General features: G+C 41.1%; 1 protein-coding gene across 1 annotated transcript in view; it reads right to left on the reverse strand.

Annotated features, from left to right (window-relative positions):
* Window positions 1–3,068: 3,068 nt before the first annotated feature.
* The window catches only part of LOC137262184 (uncharacterized), a 49,043-nt gene continuing 28,841 nt past the window's right edge, over window positions 3,069–23,270 (reverse strand). The window contains exons 2-3 of the mRNA XM_067799971.1: window positions 14,664–15,148; window positions 3,069–9,899 (exon numbers count right to left, since the gene is read on the reverse strand). Coding sequence (XP_067656072.1) covers window positions 9,780–9,899; window positions 14,664–15,148 — 605 coding nt within the window. The 3' untranslated portion in view covers window positions 3,069–9,779. The remainder of the gene's footprint in view (window positions 9,900–14,663; window positions 15,149–23,270) is intronic.

Below are 23,270 nucleotides of genomic sequence, written 5' to 3' on the forward strand. Positions count from 1 at the left end.
GTATGAGAGTTATGGTATAACTTACAGCAATATGAAATATCGCTCTGCTGAATGAGAGTTATGTAATGTAATGAGAGCCACTGTAACTTGATAATGCCCGCAAAATGCTTGACGACGAGCCATTATCAAACCAGTTGTTAGATGACGTCATAAGTAGCTCAGCTGTTGAAGTTCAATCACCTACGGTTCATTTGAACTTGGGTTCATTACTGTCGATTTATCTGGCTCACAGTGGTCACATGTATCTGTGCCATTACGCACTTTCTTCCCTGTGCCAACCGTAACATTTGTACCATAAATTTCAAAATAAGGCAATAAAATATCGACTGGAAGTCTAATGTTGCTGAACACTGAAAACAATGGCGACTGATGGTATGGGCAAAGGTCAAGGTCGAATGCCGTCACTCTCAATAGTGACGTCATCTGTGTTGTTCTGTGACGTGTCCATATGTATAAAAAATGTGTCAGTGACCTCCGTCGTTTGTTGGCAGCATTAAATGCTATAAACCGATGCCGCTATTTATATTCTTATTTTAATAAAAATCTATTCATTTTTGCTATAATAACGGTAACGCTATTTTTCAGGGCATTACGATATGCAAATGATAATTTCCTGTAAAATGGCGTTACCCTTATAGCAACATGACAGTTATGTAATAACTACCGGCAATATAAAAGTTATTTAATAACTTCCAGCAATATGAGAGTAATGAAATATAGGTCTGCTATGTGAGAGTTATCTAATAACTTCCAGCAATATGAGAGTTGTGTAATAACTCCTAATAATATAAGAGTTATTTAATAACTTCCTGCAATATGGCAGAAATGTAGTATCTGTCCGCTATTAGATTCAGGTTTTGTACTGATGAAAAGAATCTTTTTCAGTACTGTATTACTATCACACATTCTGCAGAATTGCCTCTCACCGGTATGGCACAATGTCGTGTGTGTGGCTGAAAGTAACAAATATGTTTATCAGCCTCGATTGTCCGACTAGAATCCACTTGGGGATCACGGAAATCAAAGATGACACAAGGAGTTCTCCAAAAGGGTAAGCGTTTTCCACGGAAAGGACGAGCATCAACATTACATTCACAGAACAGGGTGTGTATTCCGACGTGGAGGCCATACGAGAAACAGGTGAACAGAGAGATATCTGTAATCATTTATGAGAAATATTTCTGGGCATTGACGTCACAGCTCCGGCCCTCCACCATCCAGCACATATTAGTTCCTGGAGCTGCCACCAGTGGCACACAGGGTAAGAACTTTACCGCATGTGTGAGCTTGCCGCAAATATCACTGCTCATGTGGCCACGGCCAGTTTAGCTGATGCACGTGTTTGAGTATTACACGTGCAATATAAAACACAAAACACCTTCTCTGTTGCAAATGTAACCATACTGTAATACCTGTCTCGTATAATTACATTATCATGGTAAACAAACACTGACACAAAAACCTTACTGAAATGTCGATTGACATTGTGTCTGGCAAAGACCCTTTCTGTTTTAAAGCCTCACAGAACAGAACAAATGGTGTTAGAGCGCGGAGATTCTACTACCACTGTTGGGGGTATTGTTTTTCTCATGCATGAGGTTTGTGAGGCAGTCATTCACTCACAAGCTCGGGACATGGTAATTGATGTCTGGGTGATGGTGTAAGCCAGTGCCCCCATAGGTAACCCAGCCGTTAATCTGCTTAAGTACTTTCATTGGCAGTTATCATTGGATTGCATGTGTCTAACGCATCGTCATATTGTGTTGGCACCAAGAGGAATCTAGCTGTTGTGTGTTGCAGAGGGAACAGTATGGTAGAGCGCTGACAGAACGCCCTTGACCCACAAAACAGATCTCGGGTATATTGTCTCTTGGTCAACAAACCCGTGAAGAACCCGGTTAGAGTTTATCTTCAGTTACTGTAACTCTTGCTTGTTGTAAGAGTGAGTGATCAACGGCATGACCATCATCCTGTGGAAATGGGAACCGATGACTTGTGTCAACCAAGTTAGCGAGTCTGACCACGCGATCCCGTTAGGCACCTCTTAAGACAAGTACAGTCGCCTGTTACGTCAAGCATGGGTTGCTGAAGGCCTATTCTACCCCGGGACCTTCACGGGTCGCTTGTTGTAAGAGGTGACTAACGTGCTCGGGTGGTCAGGTTCGCTGACTTGGTTGACAATTACATTGATCCATTTTCATGCTGTTGATCACTGGATTGTCTTGTCCAGACTTGATATGTTGATTTGTTGGACAGACGTAATAAAAATTAGGTGGAAGAGTAAATTAACCCTACTCATTAACTTAGTGAAAATATATTTTGACAATACACATCTTGGTTTGTGGTCATCGAGCCTGACAACGACGTGCCTGCAGTTGGTAACGCTGACGTTCTAGCTTGTCTTCATGTAGTTATAGTGCAATATTTGCGGACAGTGTATAGGATGTATGTATTAATAACGGTACATACACTACATTGCGAGATCAAGGAGATAGCTTCCCACATAGTGGTGCAGCGTAGTTTGAGAGTATTTTAACGCTCTTGGCATTTCCATCCCTCCTGCGTGTCTGTCTCTCTTACATGTCTGTGTCTCATACATGTCTGTCTTTCTCATCAACGCTTCAAAATCCTCTACTTCAAGGTACGCGACATGCAAAAGATGTGCCAACAAGCGAGATCAAGAGGACAGATTCCCACACTGCGGGGCGGTGGGGTAGCCTAGTGGATAAAGCGTTCGCTTGTCAAGCCGAAGACCCAGTTTCAATTCTCTGCATGGTACAACATTCCTTTTCTGGTGTCCACCGTCGCGATATCGCTTGAATATTGTTAAACGCGAGGTAAAACCATATATACTCATCCATTACCCCAACTGTGGTTTGGCACGGGAGTAGATGCTGAGTATACTCTTCTACTTGCTTTCTCACTTCATCAAAGCTTCTACTCGGTCCAATTCCTCTACTTCAAGATGCCCATATATGAAAGACAATGCACTTCCACTGTGCTCTACAGCACAAGACAAACCATCAACATAGACGATTTCAAATAAATTGGATACAAAAAGCACATGGTTTCATATTAGGCGAATACTTTATTTTCAAAATCATTCAGTCAAATATCATGTACTTATACAATCAGTTCTATCGTACATATCAGAGTATATCAGTCATATAAAAACACGTGAACAACGGTGTGGGTCAGGTCTACGTGTATGGGGTTGTGTGTTCTATAGCAGTGGCTTACAGCAGTTCCAAACCAATACCAAGGATGACTACAATGGCGTCTTTCGCTATCCACTTCCTTCGTATAACTAGATTGCTGCATTAATATCAGTAATATTGAGCAACAATTTGACAAAGATAAATGACAAGGTAAAGATCCGTATAAAGTGAAACCCCGCTAAACCGGTCGTTCGTAAAAACTCGTTCGGATTAACAAATATCCAGATTAACAAATCACTTGTGCAACGAAAACAAGTTTTGAACCGTGTCACAGCGGTGGTTGGTGTGTACGGACGTACAAGTTCTGGATTAACTCGGGTTCCGCTGTACTGATTTTGTCCGGCTAGGGCATATTAACATATTCAGGCTGGTTAACCAAATAAAGCCAGATATATTCAGTTTGAGAGGAGGTGGTGGGGACGAGGGAGAGGGGTTACGGATTTTGATCGAGATATATTTGATCGATAGGGCAACACATATATTACAAATGCACAGGGCATTTTTAATCAATCCATGGTTTGATTTGGATCGCAGGTGATATCAGCGAAGATATTGACGATATACAGTTAACAGTGTCTTTCACGATTTTAGTCATAAACAATCCTTGGATTGATCTTATTGCAAGATGAATCTCAAACTTGTTTTTGTGATAGCATGTATTTTTTAATTTCGATCTTAAAACCTGCGGAACCTAGTACATCTTAGATCGAGAATTTAACACACACACCTCGTTTAATCGCTGTACCACGCTGGCGCGAAGGATTGTGCGCGAAGGATCATTCAAATAGTTAAAAGAAATTTTTCCACGATTCTGTTTCAAAGTGATTAGTGAAAACAGAAGCTACATAACTAGTGAAAAAGGTTCGGATCGGAATTCGCTTATGTTGAAAGACATAATTTAAGCAACATTTAACTGTAAAATAAGCTATAGAAAGAGTAACATAAATATAACACTTGGGGTAGTGTACTAGATTACTATATATATAATATAGTGTTGAGGTCAGAACAGGCTTATTTCCATTTATCAATCTTTGAGCTGAGTAGTCGATAATGGGATGTGATTATAAGTTTGTTCCATGTGATGAGTTCAGAAACACCTCAGTATAAATGTTTCATTCAGAGGCCTTTAAGTACAAAGCAGTTTGAAATCATGGTGGAAACGATTTTATCAAACAGCAACAACTGCTAAATGTCCTACACTATTCCCTCAAAAATATCAAACAACGGGTCGATACCTAAGGGAGGTAAGCCGTGGAGCATTAGTGCTCTATACGTAGCTTGTCCACAATATGATCTAAGAATTCGATTGATGCGGAAACAGCCAAAATGGAGGTATATTTTTTACCACATGTACCAAACACACGTTTCCGAACTTTAGGACCGTCTTTTTACAGATCTGATGTTTCGATATTAGTACAATAGCTTTATGTATTTGATCACAAGCGAACCTCCATCTTCTCTGTCTGAACCTAAGGTGACGTATTGGGATTTCCGACTTAACACCACTCCACAGAAGTAAATAAACAAATTTATCACAGTGACATACTTATGGTAAACAGTAACAAACTTCATCACACTCTGGTTCGACTGAATAATGAAAGTCTTTAAAAATAAGCACCTACGACAGATGAGCTTTTGAAAGGCTGAAAACATAATTGAAAAACATTGAATATTGTACATCAGTATTGAAACCTTATTCTAGTAGAAGTGTAACGATACGGCGAGGCCACAGTACGATAATATATTCCGATAATACAGGGGTGAGGGGAGATACGTACCTAAATACCATACCCGTGTTTCGTATCTTTAAGGGGACTTCATATTCCCGTATGTTTGTTGAAACCAAAACCTGAATAAAAACATACCTGAATCAAATGTTTTCAATTTTCAGATGACAATGGTAGGGTAGTGTTGGGGTGAAAGATACAAGGTTGGGGGGCACTGTGCAAATTTTGCTCTTTACGGCCATCCAGGAAGTACTAAATAGTCTGTATAATCTGTTTTTACATATTTTGTGATGAAACGTATGCATTGCGATAGTGTTGCAAATCGAAGTATCGCGAGTCTCGTATCGTAATACAATACCGTAAAGCCGTATCGATACACTACTGACCTACAGGGTATACTGATTACCTTACTTGGACTGTATCCTGGTGCGTGCTCAGCGAATGTTAGTTATTCTAAGTGTTTCGCCTACATACACACATATTGTCCGTTGCATATTGAGTGACATGTACATGCAATATCGTCTCTTGAATCACACAAAACAGTGTAGAACATCTGAAACGACATGACAGCGATCAGTATCTCTACTACAAAAAAACATCGACCCGTTATACTGGTAAACATGGCTGAGAATAAATGCATTTTTCCATTGACAAGGTTGAAATCGTTAATCCTATCCGGCTAATCCATCTGTGACATCACTGCAATTGATTAAATGAGCAAATGCAGTTTTACGCCGCTTTTTGAAATAGCCAAACCATATCAGTGGGGCATAACCACGGATTCAGACCCAATATTTCTCTTTATGAACGCTTTCATCACATGGTTATCCTACCGTCATCAGAGGTAGGGGATGTGCCCGCCTGCATATATCAAATATTCTCAGTCAACACAACATCAAACTTCAAACATGTTTTAATACATTTTTTCTTAGATTGTTTACCAGTGCAAAGCTATCTCAGCTACAAGTATTGCACCCCTTCATGCTCGAATTCGGAGTTTTCCATAGCCTAACGCTAAGTTCGCTTTGTGAACGCGGTCCAGGTGGCCAATATTATGCGGTGAGAAAAAACGAGTCTGAAGAAACAGTGAAATATGTACATACTCATGAATCTCTTTTGAAAAACCAACACAACATCACGACAAGTGAAACTAACAGGTTAGTTGACCTTGCATATTTGTTTACATTCATTTCCTATATTTGGAAATTTATACATGTTGTTCAATCAAGGACCAAGTAAATGAGGTCTGTATACTGGCATACTTATATAACGCAAAATAGCTGTTTTAAATTCAATGTTTCAGTTAGTGCAAAACCTTACATGATGTTTCTGAGTATCTCCGTGTGTTCAGGTAAACTGAAGGGCAAAACAAATAACCTCCAGTTTCTTTTTTATGTAAACATGAAACAAGCGTTGTCAAATTGATCCTGTCTTTTTAATCATTAACTCATTTTACATCAGCAATTACGCTTGTCTAAATTTGCTTTTGTTCTCATCAAAACGTTTTTATTGAAAATTTAAGTTTTACAAGTGAAATCATCGAGAAGCGTATTTTCATTACCGAGATCCTGTCCAGTACCTTCTAGGGGTAAAACAATTCTAACGTAAGATAGTTTCAGCTGCAAGTCACACATATGACAAACTCATTAAAGAGATATAGTTTCTTTAGCTCGTCAGACGGGACAAATCGGAATTTTGCTATCGAATGTGACACACTCATAAAGACACGATTTCTTTCCAGAAATCAGCCGAAATCGATTATGACTGGACATAAATGGAAAACTTGAGATCGGGTGGTTGATAACGCAATTCAACACGACTCGTGTTTCATATAGTTCTGACTTCCTATTTATTACTTCTTCAGACTCCATTAATACGCAGCATCAACGTTGCTTTGTATACTGTATTCATATTGTGCTCTATAGTACTGAGTGTGTGAGGATGTCACTGAGTGAGTCTGCTTTAATGCCAGTATCCCTTTTACATGTTTGCTTGTCGTGGGGTGGCGTGAGTGAGTGAGGTTAATTTTACGTAGGTGAACTTCGTATGTGAGTGGGTATGGTGTTATGCTGCTTTCACCAATAATCTGGGAACACACACATTGAACCCCCGCCTACATATATGGCAGTGTGCAATGTCAAGTATAAAATATCGCCGTTGATGTTTTGGTGAAAGGTGGTCTTAAAGGTAAAGGTTGTGTTAGTTTTCATTTACGTCACGATAGCAATCAGTTATGGACATAAGTGAGTTATTGTTTTAACTCTGTAAGCAATATTCAAATCATTCCAGGGCTGGATTATATCAAACCTGGTTATTTGGGCGAAAGTACGCTTTAAAACCCTGCACCCTTGCCACATTACACAATGGTGCAAGGCAAAATAATTGAAATTAGTCATATCCTCGACAATATTAATAGCAAAGTAAGATTTTGGAGTTGTTTGCGTCAGAATGGGACTCATTTATACATACTAGGGAGTGAAATTCTTAGATTTTGGCATTTGGACTTCCCGCAAGACCAGAAAGAAGACAAAACGTACAGATGGTAACATATAGGTCTCCGTGCCTTGTAAGAAACCGACACTCTATTCAACATATTGCTTCACAAAATTGCTCTGAAGGAAACGCAGTAGTAACGATAATACAACTAGTAACAAGTATAAGCATTATAACCATGGCACTGGAATATATAAAATCGATCAACAAAATAACTACCGCATGACGTCAGACATGTTTTAGTTAAAAAACAATTGCAGTGGAAGCTGTCTAAACTGGCACTCATCGGGACTGAAGAAATAATCCAGTTTTGACAACATGCCGGTTTATAGAGCTGATGATAAATGTACATGCCACGGTCGGGACTGAGATTTTATGCTGGTGTTGATAATTTGCCGGATTGGACAAATGCCGGTTTGGACAGCTTTCACTGTAAATAGATAAATGTGTCATAAATGTAAATAACATATTTCAAACCATTCTGAAATTAACTCATTTAAATAACATGTCAACGTCTCTCCATACTGAAACAAGGAACTTATAGGTTTAAAAATTACATATTACAAAGTATTGAACTGTTCTCAACGTATAAACATACTTGTATAAACGTATGACGTACGCTTGCTTATACGTCTCCAGTCCATGTCTTCATTAAAAATAGTTACAGGTAATAAATTAAGCTCCATTCCTTTAAACGCGGGGTATTATCACAGACAAAATTCTTGAATAGAAGTTTCATTAAAATCTGTCATCATTATCGCAGAAAATAAATTGCAGGAACATGAGTAAATTTCTGAGAAACATTTCACTGACGATCTTTTTACCTATCAACGTACTTTTCCGTGGTAAAATATACTGTATCGCAAGAGTGCGTCTTTCCTCATGGACATTTAACTGAAGGTGAATATTTGTCCTACAAAGTTGAGACTTCAACAATGATACAATCCAAATTAAATAGCATCATTCTTCACGTCACTGGCAAAATGTGACTTATGTACATTAAATATACTCATTTCGGGAGATCAAACTGGTTCGCATCACGTGTCGCTTCAACATTGTTGAATCACGTCGTTGAAAATGGGATGATTAAAACATCTCTAAGCGTATGTTGTAGATTAAAGGATGAACATGAATTTCTAGTGCAAGGGCAGATAAAGAAGTAAGACGCCATTGGCACCAAACCTACCTATCAATATGCTTAATATATAAAGCAGGTAAAAAAGCTTCTAACCCTCTACACTATCATATCCATGGAAAGGTATTTGTGTAATGTAGAAGACTGTTAATTAAGTGAGAAGAAAAGTGAGAAGTGTTGAAGATTGAAACAATACATTTTGTAATAAATATCATTCAAGAGTGCTGATATTAAAATCGTGTATGAAAAAGTGTGTGAAAGGTCACCAGTTCTTGTGCTGTCACAAAATCCTAAACACCGACTGATATATCTAGGGTTGGGTACTGGTGATGGTTTCTGGCTCAAATTAAATCCACAATTCCAAAACAAACTCCAAAATTACGAAATGTCATTCATCGGGGAATGTAGAAGAGTATGACTGTAAAGAAAAAAACGACATTGAAGCTTGCAGCGATGACATCATCACTGATAACACACATGATGAGCTTCTATCACTCTGCGCATCCGCACGCGCACAGGAGTCGGGTGGCCTTGTATCAATCCTTAACATCCCTTATCAAAATTACGACACACAACATGATGGCGTTGTAACGTCGGTTGTTTTTCCCGTAGCGCATTTTGTTCATATTTGCTATAACTGCAAACAATGTCAAAACTAATCTCGAACCGAATGGCGTATGAAACAAGCTAACTACAGTATGTTCCAAAGTCAGAACTGCTTTGTCAGTAGATCCGTACAAAGAAATGAGCCAAATTCTAGTGTAGTTGTTTCAACCAGGAGTCACCCAAGTATACTGCACCCTGCATTGGCAAAAATCCCGAGACATCCTTGTCATCGATGACCAATGTAGACGACACAGGCGTTGTACTGTTTATTACATGCTGCATCTGAAGGTCCTTGTGCAGAACATTCTCGAGACTACATTCTTCGCTGATCCAGAACACAAGTTCATGTCGCTGCAGATGATGTTTAGGAGTCAGACTGTAACACAATATCATAACTAGCAGGCAATCACGATCTTCATATTTCAGAGACAACCCTGAGATGATAATGTGTTGCAAATAACCCGTTTCAAATGTTCTTTATCCAGAGTGGAGGTGGTGTACACATTTACCCCTCCTACTGTGGTGTCTCGCAAGAATCGCTGAATATTTTTTCACGTCGTGAGGACTTGCAGCGGCATTGTCCGGGAACTTCCGGTCAAATCAGGAAAGAAGGAAGAAGAGGACGATGACGACAACGGCAACAAAAAAGAAGAAACCTAGCCAGACAGATATTGTGAAGCAGGTGACGACTCGGGGGTTGGACTTGGCTTCTGATTCCGACTGAAAGAAAACAATAGTTGTCAAGTATTTCATTTGTATTCTATTAGGTGGAAAAACAACAATATATGTGAGCATAAATCGATTATCGAATATAAGATGTTCATAAAATGACAAAGTGAAAATTACAGATGGGGGAACATTTAGCAGGTTCATAATGATGAAATAAAGTCCAATAATAACGGAGGATGTTGAGTAAAACACTCCCCTCAAAATGTCAGCTCTAAATTATTCTACACGTGTAGATTTGAGTTAAAACTGATCTGCAGCAACCCATGTTTGTCGTAAGAGGCGTCTAACGGGGTCGGGTGGTCAGGCTCGCTGACTTGGTTGACATGTACTCATCGGTTACCCAGTTGTGCAGAATCGATGCTTATGCTGTTGATCACTTGACTATCTGGTCCAGAATCGATTAATCGCAGATGACGCCATATTACTGAGGGTGGCGTAAAACAAACCCACACTCACCCTAAATTATTCGTTCTGTCAGTACATGATTAAAAGTCAGTGCTTACTCAGTGTGGATACAGGTGTCGCATGGTTGCATGGTGTTGAAGCCTACACTCATCAGGTTTCCGCTAAAACTACAGCAGTCTGCCTTAACCAGGAAAACCAGTGACAGACATAATGAGCATCGATCTACGCAACTGGCAAACGATGATATACATCGATCATGTCTGACAACCCGATCAGTGGCCCCAGTGACAAAGGTTGTTGAGGAAAACTCGAACTCCGACCTTGCTGGATAGGGTATAAATCGAAACCTACATTTCCGTGATCGGGTGTGTCCATATGTATGCATTGTAGCACTCAACTGATATCAGACTAGCAATAGTAACGACTAGCAATACATACAACACTACAGTTCAAACAATTACTGATCACGCACACATACTTACATTTCTTCTTTGACTGAACAATGGCTATTTCATGGTCTAAGATTATTCCGAGAGCATATGTAAAGCTTGATAATAATGGAATTGCACATTGAACTTGGACTGTTTACACGACGTCAGAGGTCGATATATGTAGTACATTCAATCAATAAAGACACTATAGTGCTCGATTTAGAACCATAGACTTGTCCAGCGAGGACTTGTGTACAGGCTAGGTCCACTGAAGAAAGGAATAGTCGCTTCTCGACGTATACCTTTGGCTTTTTCAACAAGGGATTTAAGAGCTTAGATCATCGTAAATCTATGTCATGGAAGCTAGGATCAGCTAGGAGCAGAGATCGATTTGTCGAACGAACCTTGGAGATCATTTCAGTCCGTTTTATATACTTAACGACCCAGATATTGCAAAACCATTAGAGAGTGACTATGCTATGTCAGTAGAGCGTAATTGTAATTTGCCTCATATCCAGGCATATCGCCTGCTCACGGCGCTGCGTGCATTACTGTCACAGGACTCTCCGATACTTCTTTCACTTGCCTGGGGATCATACAGCCGTGCTGCATTTTATAGGCTGAACTACACGCTCACATTGCCATCACATTCTCAGGGGTATCCATTTTATAGCTGGGTGAACTGACACAATGTGGATCTAAGTATCTCTTCCTAGTATGCTACTAAAGATACAGCCTCCACCGGGGATCGAACCTTGGTCTTCAGTGTGATACGCAGACGCCTTACCACTCGCCTTACCGCTGCACCACTGCACCACTGCCAGTAATGCCAGTAAGAAATGGGCTTTACACATTGTATTCATGCTGAAACACGCACTCGGATCATAACGTTTCACAATGTGTGGCGCCCATCTAACAACTAGGAACCTGTGTCTTCATTTCGCAGGAATCATATACCAGCTCTGACCCCATCATATTTGCGTGACCTCGTATGCATGTACGTTCTCTCAGATCAGCGAATCAGCAGAGATTCAGAGTGCCACCATGGAAGAAAGTCTTTTAGTGTTACAGCTGCCACTAAATGAAACTCACTGCCAGACTCTCTCAGAGACGTTCAGTCGTTGGAACAATATGTGTCATCTTTTCCATCTATACCTTTAAAGCGTCCTTGTACTTCCACCAATTTTTCTGGACTATTGCCAGCGCTATGAGCACGCCCCAGGGGAGTTTAACGCAATAAACGTGGACATATTTATATATTTTACAGTATTATTTGGTCGGCAACATCCAATCCCGTGAGGAGGACGGGTGACCAAGAAGCACACGAACATCTCAGTTTGCAAAGTGCCAAAATCATGATCCTTGAATTTGCAGCACCATACTAGTTTCCTCGGGTTTTATCAATGGTAAACGAGGACCTACATCATTTCGGGATTTCCGCCCACAATCTATTACCACAGGTCAAAATGGTCATCAACACAACTTAATCAATCCGTCCCAACTTCCTGTAGTAATGACATAGCTAAATGAGCGAGTGAGTTGAGTTTTACGCCGCACTCAGCAATATTCCAGCCATATTGCGACTGTCTGTAAATAATCGAGACTGGACTAGACAGTCCAGTGATCAACAGCATGAGCATCGATCTGCGCAATATGGGAACCGATGACGTGTAAACCAAGATAGCGAGCCTGACCACCCGATCCCGTTAGTCGCTTCTAACGACAACCATAGTTGCCTTAATAGCAAGCATGGGTTGCTGAAGATCTATTCTATCCCAGATCTTCACGGGTCGATACAGCTATGTTAGAATAAGGAATATCTTTAGGATCTGCTGAGTATAACTAAAGGTCAACCGCTATGTTTAATTATAGGTGAACCTCTGTGTAACCAAAGGTGAACTCTTGTATGCAACTAAAGGTGAACCTTCGCATATACTCAAAGTGAGCCTCTCTATGTAACTGAAGACGACACCTCCCATGTAACTACATGTGAACCCGTGTATGTAACTGACTGTGAACCCTTGCATATAACTACGGGTGAACCGCAATGTACAATAATAGGTGACCCTTTGTATGTAACTCTAGATGACCATTGCCGGACCTATCACTATGACAACCCCGACCGGTTTGTGCATTTCGCTCCAACTGTGGACTTCAAAGTGTTTGTTGAAGCTATATTGCATATTATTACATTCCCCTTCGAAAACCTAACAAACATTCACCACATGTGACTATCACAGACATATCGATCGCCAGCAATATAACTCCGGAAAGAATAAGTCTTCCGAGTTAATTGTTTTCAGAATAAACAGCCCGGCTGTGTTCATGTGATGTTCCAGTCGGGATGTGCCGATCATTTCTTACTGCCAGGAGATAGAGCGCCCTGCGAGACTCAGACGCACTGCCGTTCACCACGACTCTGCTGACGTCTGCAGGACCAACTGCATTACGTATATTCCCCACACAACGTGCTCGTGATGGTTTATACAGAACGGCTATCAAGTCAATTTAGTTTTCTAATGATGGACTCCTGCCTATCAGCATTACAAAGGAAGCGACCCGGGAAGGACCCGGGGTAGAATAGGCCTTCAGCAACCCATACTTGCCACAGAAGGTGACTCTGTTTGTCGTAAGAGGCGACTAACGGGATCGCGTGGTCAGGCTCGCTGACTTGGTTGACACATATCATCGCTTACCAATAGCGCAGATCGATGCTCATGTTGTTGATCACTGAATTGTCACACTCGATTATTTACACGCCGCCGCCATATAGCTGGAATATTGCTGGGTGCGGCGTAAAACTAAACTCTTTCACTCACTACAAAGGAAGCAATTTTACTTCCAATCAGGAGGCCAGGTCAGCGTCTTCAAAGGGAAATGGACTGAACAAAAAAATGTTGATTGAGATTGTTTTCAAAAGGGTTGCCTTCAGTGCAAATATACCCTTATAAAGGTCTTGATCCATCTATCTGGCCCTGTAATGCTAAATAGTTAACTTGTAATAATTTAATTAAACTGGCAATGGCAGTGATATGAAAACTTCAAATCGATCTTAATTTGTATGTTTGAGACGTATACTTTTAGGATAGTACACATAAGTAAATTATAAAATACATCTGGACATATCATTGGTGATTAGTTCCATAAACGAGGCTCTTAAATATGGAGGAAAGAATAGACATGTGTAAATGATGTAAACTAGAATGAAATACTTTCAGTAAGGTAAACAAATAACACTGATACCAACTTGTTCGTTTACCTATTGTGTAACAGAGAATTGCCGATGTGTGAATCCTTTTACAAATCTAAACCTTTCCTACAGTTACGTTTTTGTGGACCAAAATATATCTCATATTCGGTTGTAAAGAGGATCAAACACCTTTGAGTCGAAGTCTGATGTGTCGAAATTTCAACTGTCTCCAAATCATAGTTTCTTGAATTCTTTAAATTTGTTTATCTTTCGAACAGTGAATAACTTGAAGCATTGACATGCCTTCGACATCGACACAACCGTGTTAGACGGTATTATGCCGTTAAATGCTTGTACAATATTCATATTCTCCAACAATAAAGGGACTGTCGACATGTGATTAAAACATGCTATACTGACATTGACCCTCTGTAGGTCTGGGTTAGAATATTGGCCTTCAGTAGCCCATACCTGTAGAAAGAGAAGATTAACGGGATCGGGTTCTCAGGCTCGCTGTGTTATTTGACAAATGTCGTCGATTCCTAGTTGCACAGATCGATGCTCATACTGTTGATCGCTGGATCATCTGGTCCAGACTCAATTATTTACAGACCGCCGCCATACAGCTGGTATATTGCTCAGTGCGGCATAAAACTAAACTCTCGCAGTCACTATACGGGCATTAAGCCCAACACTAAGATGTACACTAAGACACAGTACTCTACTTACATAGCTATCCCCAATTCCTCGTATTGCAATGACCTTTCCATTCCTCCAGCAGTAACGAACTTCGTCCTCCTGGCTCACCTTCTTCCCATTCCTCTTCTTCTGAATCTTCCCATTTTTCCAGAAATATTTAAGTTTTGATTTCGTCTCCCCACTTGATGTTTTGCTCCCTGTATCCTCCAGCCCCGTGGAGTCCGTCCTGGACGAGGAAGGGACATCCAGCAGGAGTTCAGCGGTTGTCTCCCCGCTGTTCGACCCCCGGCTGATGGCTGAGGAGCGATGTGTCCCGCCATTGTCCGAGTCGTGGGGTCGACTCTCATCATGGATGTCTTCCAGGGAGCTGATTAGGGGGGTCTGTGTAGGCTCCACGGTGGAGCGTGACCAGTTACACGATTCGGCACTAGGAAATGTTGTCACATGCTCAAATGAAAACTTGGGGTAGTTCAGTGCTTCGTTGTACGTCGGTGGAGATTGTTGAGTGGCGGGTCCTGCAAACAGATGAACAAAGGTTGGTATATGAAGCAATAGTAAGTGAGATGGTGTTAACGCTGCTTTTAGCAATATTCCAGCACTATCACGGCAGGAGACACCGGCAATAGGCTTCACACATTGTACCCATGTGGAGAATCAAACCCATTCCTTCTGCGTGACGAGCGAACGCTTTAACCACTTGGCCATTCCACCACCCCTGGACGTTATATAGCTATGCATGTCTTCAAGAAACACAACGATAAGCCATAAAGCCTTCGACTGATCACTTTCGTATCGGTCACAAGGGGCGTATAAAGGAACCACACATAAATCACTGTGAAATTACTGTCATGTCACCGGCTATTCATTCTTACCAGAAACCATGGAAAGACATCACTTGACTACATCACTATGGTATCTAATCAGTCAAACACTGATACATAATTTCTTGTAGAAAAACACTGACTGAATGGATCGGCAGAACTCGCTTGTTGTTGTGAGGCATCTGCCACCCACCGTGCGGGTGGCCACCAATAACTGTTCATGTTAGAGGCATCCTTGTAATCGATCACTCACATCCCATGGTAATCGATCACTTACATGATAAGAATGCTACTGGCTACAACCAACATTTTGGGTACCCTATCACCCGTTTTCCAGTTTCATTTCGAAAAATGCTGGGACACTTCTTTGTCAATCAGAGCCACTGTGATCAAATTCTCACTCCTGTATACAAAACAAGCACGTGGATCAAATGGTCACTTCTATTTGTACACAAATAAGCACTTGAACAAGGTACAAATATGACAACTACCGTAATGGTTTGGATATTGTTTACTGGTCACGGGTACTCACAGACAATCCCAAATAACGGCCTCGCAGTAACAGAATTAACCTTCTGGTCTTGTTTTCAAGAAGCAGAACGTCATGAACACGACACGCAGATATCAGTCCACCTACACATCGCCATTATATTAAAAAAACAAAGAAATCCAAATCCCATCAACAGCTTTATATTTTCATATCCACCTAAAACACTGTGACGTTAGTTAAATATGGAAGAGACAGTTGGCTACTGGCCAGGAACAACATTCACATTAAGTCAAGTTGAACCTTCCAGTGTATCACGCAATGACATACATATTACACCATCACAAAGTTGTATAGCAAATGTCAATCAAGGGTGTGACACTGGCTGAATCAACGCGATACTTTTACTCTAGCGCATGTGACAGAGCTCGCACGGCGAGGAACCTTAGTATACAGTGCATATAGCGGAATTTCTCACTCCGTAGATCCTCTGCGCACCGCACAGGTTACAGCATGTTTATGTAGAACGGAGATCCTTAATGTTCAGTGCATGAGGCGGAATTCTGCAAATGGAGATCCTTTGTGTTCAGCACATATGACTGAGTTGACACGGGGAGGATCCTTAGTGCCCAGCTCATGTGGAGCAATTCTCTCAACGGAGATCCTTTTGTGTACAGGGCCTGTTATAGAATTCTCCCAACTGAAATCCTTTGTATTCAGCACATATGACTGAGGTGACACAGGGGGGATCCACAATGTTCAGTTCATGTGACGGAATTCTCACGGCAGAGATTTTGGTGTTCAGCTCCTATTACAGAATTTTCACAGCAGGGATTCTTAATGTTCAGAGCATGTGACTGAGTTCTCACAGAGGGAGTGTTTAGTATTCAGCGCACGTGAGGGAATTCTCACGACAGAACCCCTTAATATTTAGCGCATGAATTCTCCCGGTGAGATATTTAGCCTGGAAGATTGTGGCTGATCTGATCTATCCCCCTCCCCATCCAATCTCACTCTATAAATACATACAGAGAGTGACTCAACCGCACAACAATCGTAGCACTTTCGAAGACGGGAAGATGATGAAAGCTTCCTGAAAAAGTAAGGAACTCTCAGGTTAGCTTACATATAAAACTTCTTTGTTATCTCAGGTAAACACATCATCAGCGTCCTAGAGTGGGAAACTCATTGCTCTAGTCGAGTTGAACCCCCTCTTCAGTCTCTCTACCATATCATCTCACCAATTCCATTAAGCAACGAACTTCTTACTGTTGCACAGGAACCATGCTGAACGCAGAGTACATCGACATAGAGGAACTTGCTGCAATTCCCATTCCTCGTGTGTAGGGTTACCACTGTGCTGCCTAGCCAGGCGGTAAGGGCAGACAGAAGGCCAGGTACAACTTCCACTTTGCCCTTTTCAACATTATCGTAACAATCATCATCTGGTGTGGTACCTCCCGAGTCATGACGTCAACCAAGATACAATCTGACCATTTACGTCATGACTTCTAACAATAAAAGGGTAATTTCTGCTAGTTCCCTTTCAACAGAGCGATAAACCGTACTTGATCTTGTCTCCAGTGGGGGATGGGGGTGGGGTGAGATGGGGGGTTGGGGTGGGGGTGTCCATTGGTTGCTGGAGCACAACTGTGGTGATAATTTGCAAGATCGAAATCCAGGTGACCTGACACGGGTGCATTGAGGTGACAGGTGTTTAGAAGAGTGCAAAGGGCACAGAGTGCATGCATTTTGATATAGGTGTTTAAAGAGAATTAAAGAGGTTGCTAAAAGAAAAGAGGCATAAGGTATCAATATGACATTGGATGAAGGGTTTTTGAAAGGAATCTGATGCAAACGAGACTGTTGTCATTTACGGGGATCGCATAATCAATGAACATCTGCAAATCAGCAAAACTACATGACTTGTAACTTCTCTTTATTAACACAAAAACAATGTCTGCTCTGTTCTCTCTTCCCTCAGTCCCCCAACCCCCTACCTAGGACCCTTATCCACCCACATTCTCCTTTCATCCCCTCCACAGACTACTTACGGTTCACATTTTATCTCAAATTAGGATACAAAATTTGCTCAGTACTCAAATTTCCACAAATCCCCTCCTCCAAATATTTATGTTTTTCAGTGCTTATTGTGTTTACCTCCAGTAGTTCCGCGTTTACCCGTCGTTACACCAGCCTGAACTTACCAAGCTCTAAGTCATTTTCAAGCGTTCTCAAAATAAATAAACCTTTCCACAACTTCCTCGGTATATTAATAAACCTCCTCAGTGTAAGAAACACCAATCCAAAACATGAAGGGCTTATTTTTCATGTACATAGTAGTGCTTAAATTACCGATCGTATGTTACAAACACAAAGGCATAACTCTAACGAACTGCATTAATGAACGTGCGCAATGGACAAAGTATGACGCATGTCCATAGATAAAAATAATCTCCTTGTTAAAATAGATGCCAGCGTACGGAGCAGCCCTCGTTATAACACATGCATTTTTGTATGGGGGTACATGTGTAGTAAATTTGATGCATCGTCGAAACGCTATCACAGTTTGCTCCAAAACTAACAAAATGAACACCCTAGTCATGAAATCGGAATAAGGTTTGTTTACATGACCTCCTCATTGTAACACATGTCAGTTCTCAGCTTCAAAGCCATACCATTGCGCTGAGTAGACCAAATGTCGATACTTTTTAATCATGTTTTTACAACCCCAGTAGAACTGGTAATTATGTGGACGGAGTTTGAAGGTTTACGTGATGTGTGTAAACAAACCGCTGATGCTACCGGTTCAGGTTATGCGTGAAGAGGATTTCGAACCCTCCATTAATCATATCGATAATTGAGGAAGTGTACTGCCGCCATTTGAAATGTTATATAAATATGCCTTCAAGCTGCTGTACTATACAAACAAACAACAGTTATTTAATGACTGTACATTCAATTTGCAGCCTCCGCGGCCTGGAGACGTGGTGATGAGAGAATGTCTGTTGCAGCCACGTGAGTAGGGATCGCCACGTTTTCCTTCACACTTGTCATTGTCCTAAAATTAGGTCTGTGTGCACGTCGTTGCAATAGATAGATGATGTTCACATGGAATGCATTTACTATAGCGGCTTTCGAACTGATGGTTTGATAAAGTCTTCCAAACATCACATTTGGGGATTCGAACCCGGTTACTTAGGAACTGAACACACACAAAAGCGGTCATCCTTCTATACCATTTGAGGCACCTTACACGAAGAGTGAGTGATTGAGTGAAAGCTTTAGTAAGTGAGTGAGTGAGTGAGTGAGTGAGTTTACTTTTACGACGCTTTTTTATTCCCTGGTCCATTTGCACAAAGCGAACTTAGCGCTACGACTATCTTAAGCCTATGTTGGAGAATGGGAATTACAAACATGGTAGCGATAAGATCGCTCTATGCAAGTGGGCCCAGGGGAGGTACAGCAGAAATTGACTCCATGTATTGTTTCCATGGGACATTGAATCCAGACGTGACGAGAGGACGCTTAAAAACTACCAGGGTACCCCGTCGCACCTTCACATGAGAAATGCCAGCACTTTTACCACCTTTGTTCATTGGTCTACCTATCGACCACATCATAAAAAGTGGTTCCAGTAGAGAAGCTGATCAGCTCAGTTATCGCGTCCAGTTCGTCACAGTCTGCAGTTAATCTTTAATTCCCGGGTACAGAGTGGTAAGAGTGCTATTCCTTCCTTACAACGTAGTTTAATTAGTGTTCAGTGGAAGTGTAGGTTTAGTAAGTCTTTGGTATCTGTGTGAATCAGGCCTTTGCGTAGCTTCTACCAGTCTTTCAACCAGCCGCATTCCTCAGCAAGTGAGTTGATCTAATGTCGTCCCTCTATAGCAGATCATCTTCAAGATCGCAGATACTGACGGTGCGCCGTATTAGTGTTACATTTTACGTGTTTGTTTGTTGTTTAACTCCACATTCAGCAGTATTCCACCTATATGGTGTTAAATAACAGAATCTGGACGAACCAATACAGTGACTGACATCATGAGCATCCACAGATGCAATTACGATAACTAAGTCAGCGAGCCTGACCACCCGATCCCGTCAGTCACCTCAAGCATGGGTTACTGAAGAATAACTATAAGCTGGATCTTCATGAGTTTTGAATGACTGTATAACGTCATAATATTATGACGTCATATTGAGTCCTGACTGTCCCTATCATTCACAAAGATTTCGTCTAAACAATCACCATTAGGACTGGTTTGCATATTCATTTTGTCCAGCTTGCCGTACTCGACAGTGATGTAGACAGTTGCGACGTTGCTTACATCATACACGCTGTTCTGTGACGCAAAATAACTCTTTTTTATGGCAGTTCAATCAATAACATGCGAAGATTTCAAACGCTAGACTATACACAAACACTTTCGTCCTACTCAGCATCCATGGAGTACTTCGTATAAACGTATCATAGGCACAACTGCAGTTACGGTGACATGTACAAACATGGCTTGACATTTTCATATAAGCTGAAGCAAATATATGCATTGATTTTCTAAATTCAGTAGACGTTTACATACAGTATTTACTACCATACAGATATTAGAAGCCACATCTCAACGACTGCAGTTTCGAAGTGCTCAGAGGGCGTTTTCATTATTCAGCTTGTTAATAATTTGTCATTGGAAGTTGAAAAGCATATATTGTCACGGTCTCATTTTCCGTAATGATTTGATTGATTTCCGAAACGCATTATTTCACCACATTAGCTCCGTGTTGGTGTATTTACAATGGAGGGGTGTAGAGGTGGGTACAGGGGTGTATTGTTTCCAAAAACGATTCAGTCTAAACCAATTTTCATAAGCTTTGTCGAACCGTTCATGCGGCACAGCTTTAATAATGGGGCACAAACATTCCGCGAGGTCGCGATTGTACAACCCTTAATCAAATATTCAGGTTTTCCTTCTACATTTATATCCCCATATAGGAAGCCAGTCTATACCTGTTCAAGGTACTTCAGCACTTGTGTATTATCTCAACGCCAGAGTCTATCGATTACAAGCCACAAACACCTAGGAACGCCTAATGGGTGCATTCACAGCAAGACAATCACATATTAATGAAATAAAGACTTCTTAATTTGGACTCGGCACAGCACGGATGGAGAAACACACACAGACCAATGCATTATTAACATGAGAACACACATCTGCGAGCGCAGTGGATTTCACAATATCCCCAGATTAAACCAAGGCTTTGATGGAACTGAGTACAATGATCTATGTTAGATGATATTTGCAGCATATATACATGTACTAGTAAATATCAAAAGTTTAGACTCGCTTAAAACATTTTCTATATGTTATGCATATGTATATGGTTAAATAGAAGTTGAAGTTTTCCACTAACTTAAGTGAACCAACTGCAAACCTTATGCAAATGAATAGCATTAAGATCACGCATCAAATTGCTGAAATGCATGTGCAAATACCATGCATATGAACAGATGCATTTTGGTGTAAAGATTTGTTAAGAATTCACCAATTTTTAATGCGTTTCATCAATTATTGAACTCATGACAATAATCTTTTCAACATTACGACTTTGTTTTATAATGCATCGGTTCATGTGTAAACAGTATATTTGAACTATATGGACTATTGTGCAAAATCTAGTTTTGAATAGTTCACTGAAGTAAAAGGCTACGTTTAAACTAGTCACTCAAAACTTTTAATGGGGTGTATAGATCTACATTCTTTATAAATCAATATGGTGAAGTTGTTTGGTGTAGATACACAACATGACAATTCAACTGAATAATTCCCGTGGTTTTTAAATAGAGTCTTGTCGGGTGTGACAGGAGAACAAGTTTGCCCTGAATTACAGACACACACTGACCTCAACTAAAGCATAACAACACTTCTGGTGGAACATCTTCTAGCCCTCGCACGACCAAATACAAGAACACGCTCTCCGGGGCTTCCAGAAAGTGTATCAAAATAACCCTAAGACATCAGCGCTACGCACACGGTGGATATAAATACAGCACATGACGTTAATATGGTTGAATATAGGCCTCAGACCTACCTTTTAGAACAGCGGTCTTTGTTGGCTGTCGTGAGGGTATCACGTTAAATTCTTCTGTTCAGTTCGATCCGAATATTCTCAGGAATTACACTCAACATGTGAATACTAGAAAAAGTGTTCCTTAGGAGCTGTCAGCGCTCGGATAACCCCACCTAACTCTCGTCGTCAAGTGTCGGCTGCGAGAATGCCTGTTTCTAATGTCGTCTGCTGCTGCAGCTCTCGTCTGCCGCGCACGCGCATCTACAATTGGTCTCTTTAAGGGGGAAATGTTTAGCTGACAACACGTGTTTGTAAAGTGATTAACTTGCACACTCTCACAGCCCAGTAGGCTCTCCAGATGAGGAAATAATGGGTGTAACGTTCATAGCAGTTTGGAAAGTGATCATACTGGTTGAGTAAGATATGCACTGCGTGGCAATTAATCGACCTTCTGTTTATTAACGCAGTTGTCACGTGCTGTTTGAAGTGTTTTCGGCAAGTTTGATCCTGCTCGCTTGTGATGCATAATTGGCGGCATAAGACCAAACACAAAACAGGTATTGAGAGAGAGAGAGAGAGAGAAAGGAGAGAGTGAGGTAGCTGGAGAAAGAGAGAAAAAGAGAGAAAGGAGAAGGGGAGAGAGCTGGGGAGAGAGAGGGGTGGTGGGAGGGAGGGGGGTATTAGGATAAGGCGGATTTTCATTTCGACCTGTGTGGATACAAATGATGAGGATGTCGGGTGTGTGGGGAGTGGATGGGGTTTGCCGACGTGGGTGGGTGGTGGGTGATATTTTGTTCACGCAAGGGTCACAGATGATGCATGCATTCTGAAAAGAACACACAACAGTTTATTTGTGCTGAATTGAACCTATCACAGTTCTACTGTGCCCCATCCTGTAAAACATATGTACATGTACACTGAACATTGTCCAACCAAACTCTCCATCAAGACAAATTCGGAAAAACATTCCATAAGAATTCCAACACCTTCATAATAGTAAACAACAACAACGACAAAATGTAACAGTTCGACAAGCGTTTTTAGTTAAACAGATCTTATTTCTGAGCTTACAGGTGTTAATTTATCTATCCGTTCATCGTTGCTTGAACGGTGTGATCGTGCCAAACCCTTAATGCAACAAGCATGCCTTGTATCCAGATGTCAATACATGTACAGAGACCAGGGTTAGAACCGGTCTTGGCAATCCATGCTGGTCGTAAGGGGCAACTAACGGGATCGGGTGGTCAGCTATTCTGACGTGGC

The sequence above is a fragment of the Haliotis asinina genome, chromosome 14, assembly GCF_037392515.1.
Source record: "Haliotis asinina isolate JCU_RB_2024 chromosome 14, JCU_Hal_asi_v2, whole genome shotgun sequence".
Classification (NCBI taxonomy): Eukaryota; Metazoa; Mollusca; class Gastropoda; order Lepetellida; family Haliotidae; genus Haliotis; species Haliotis asinina.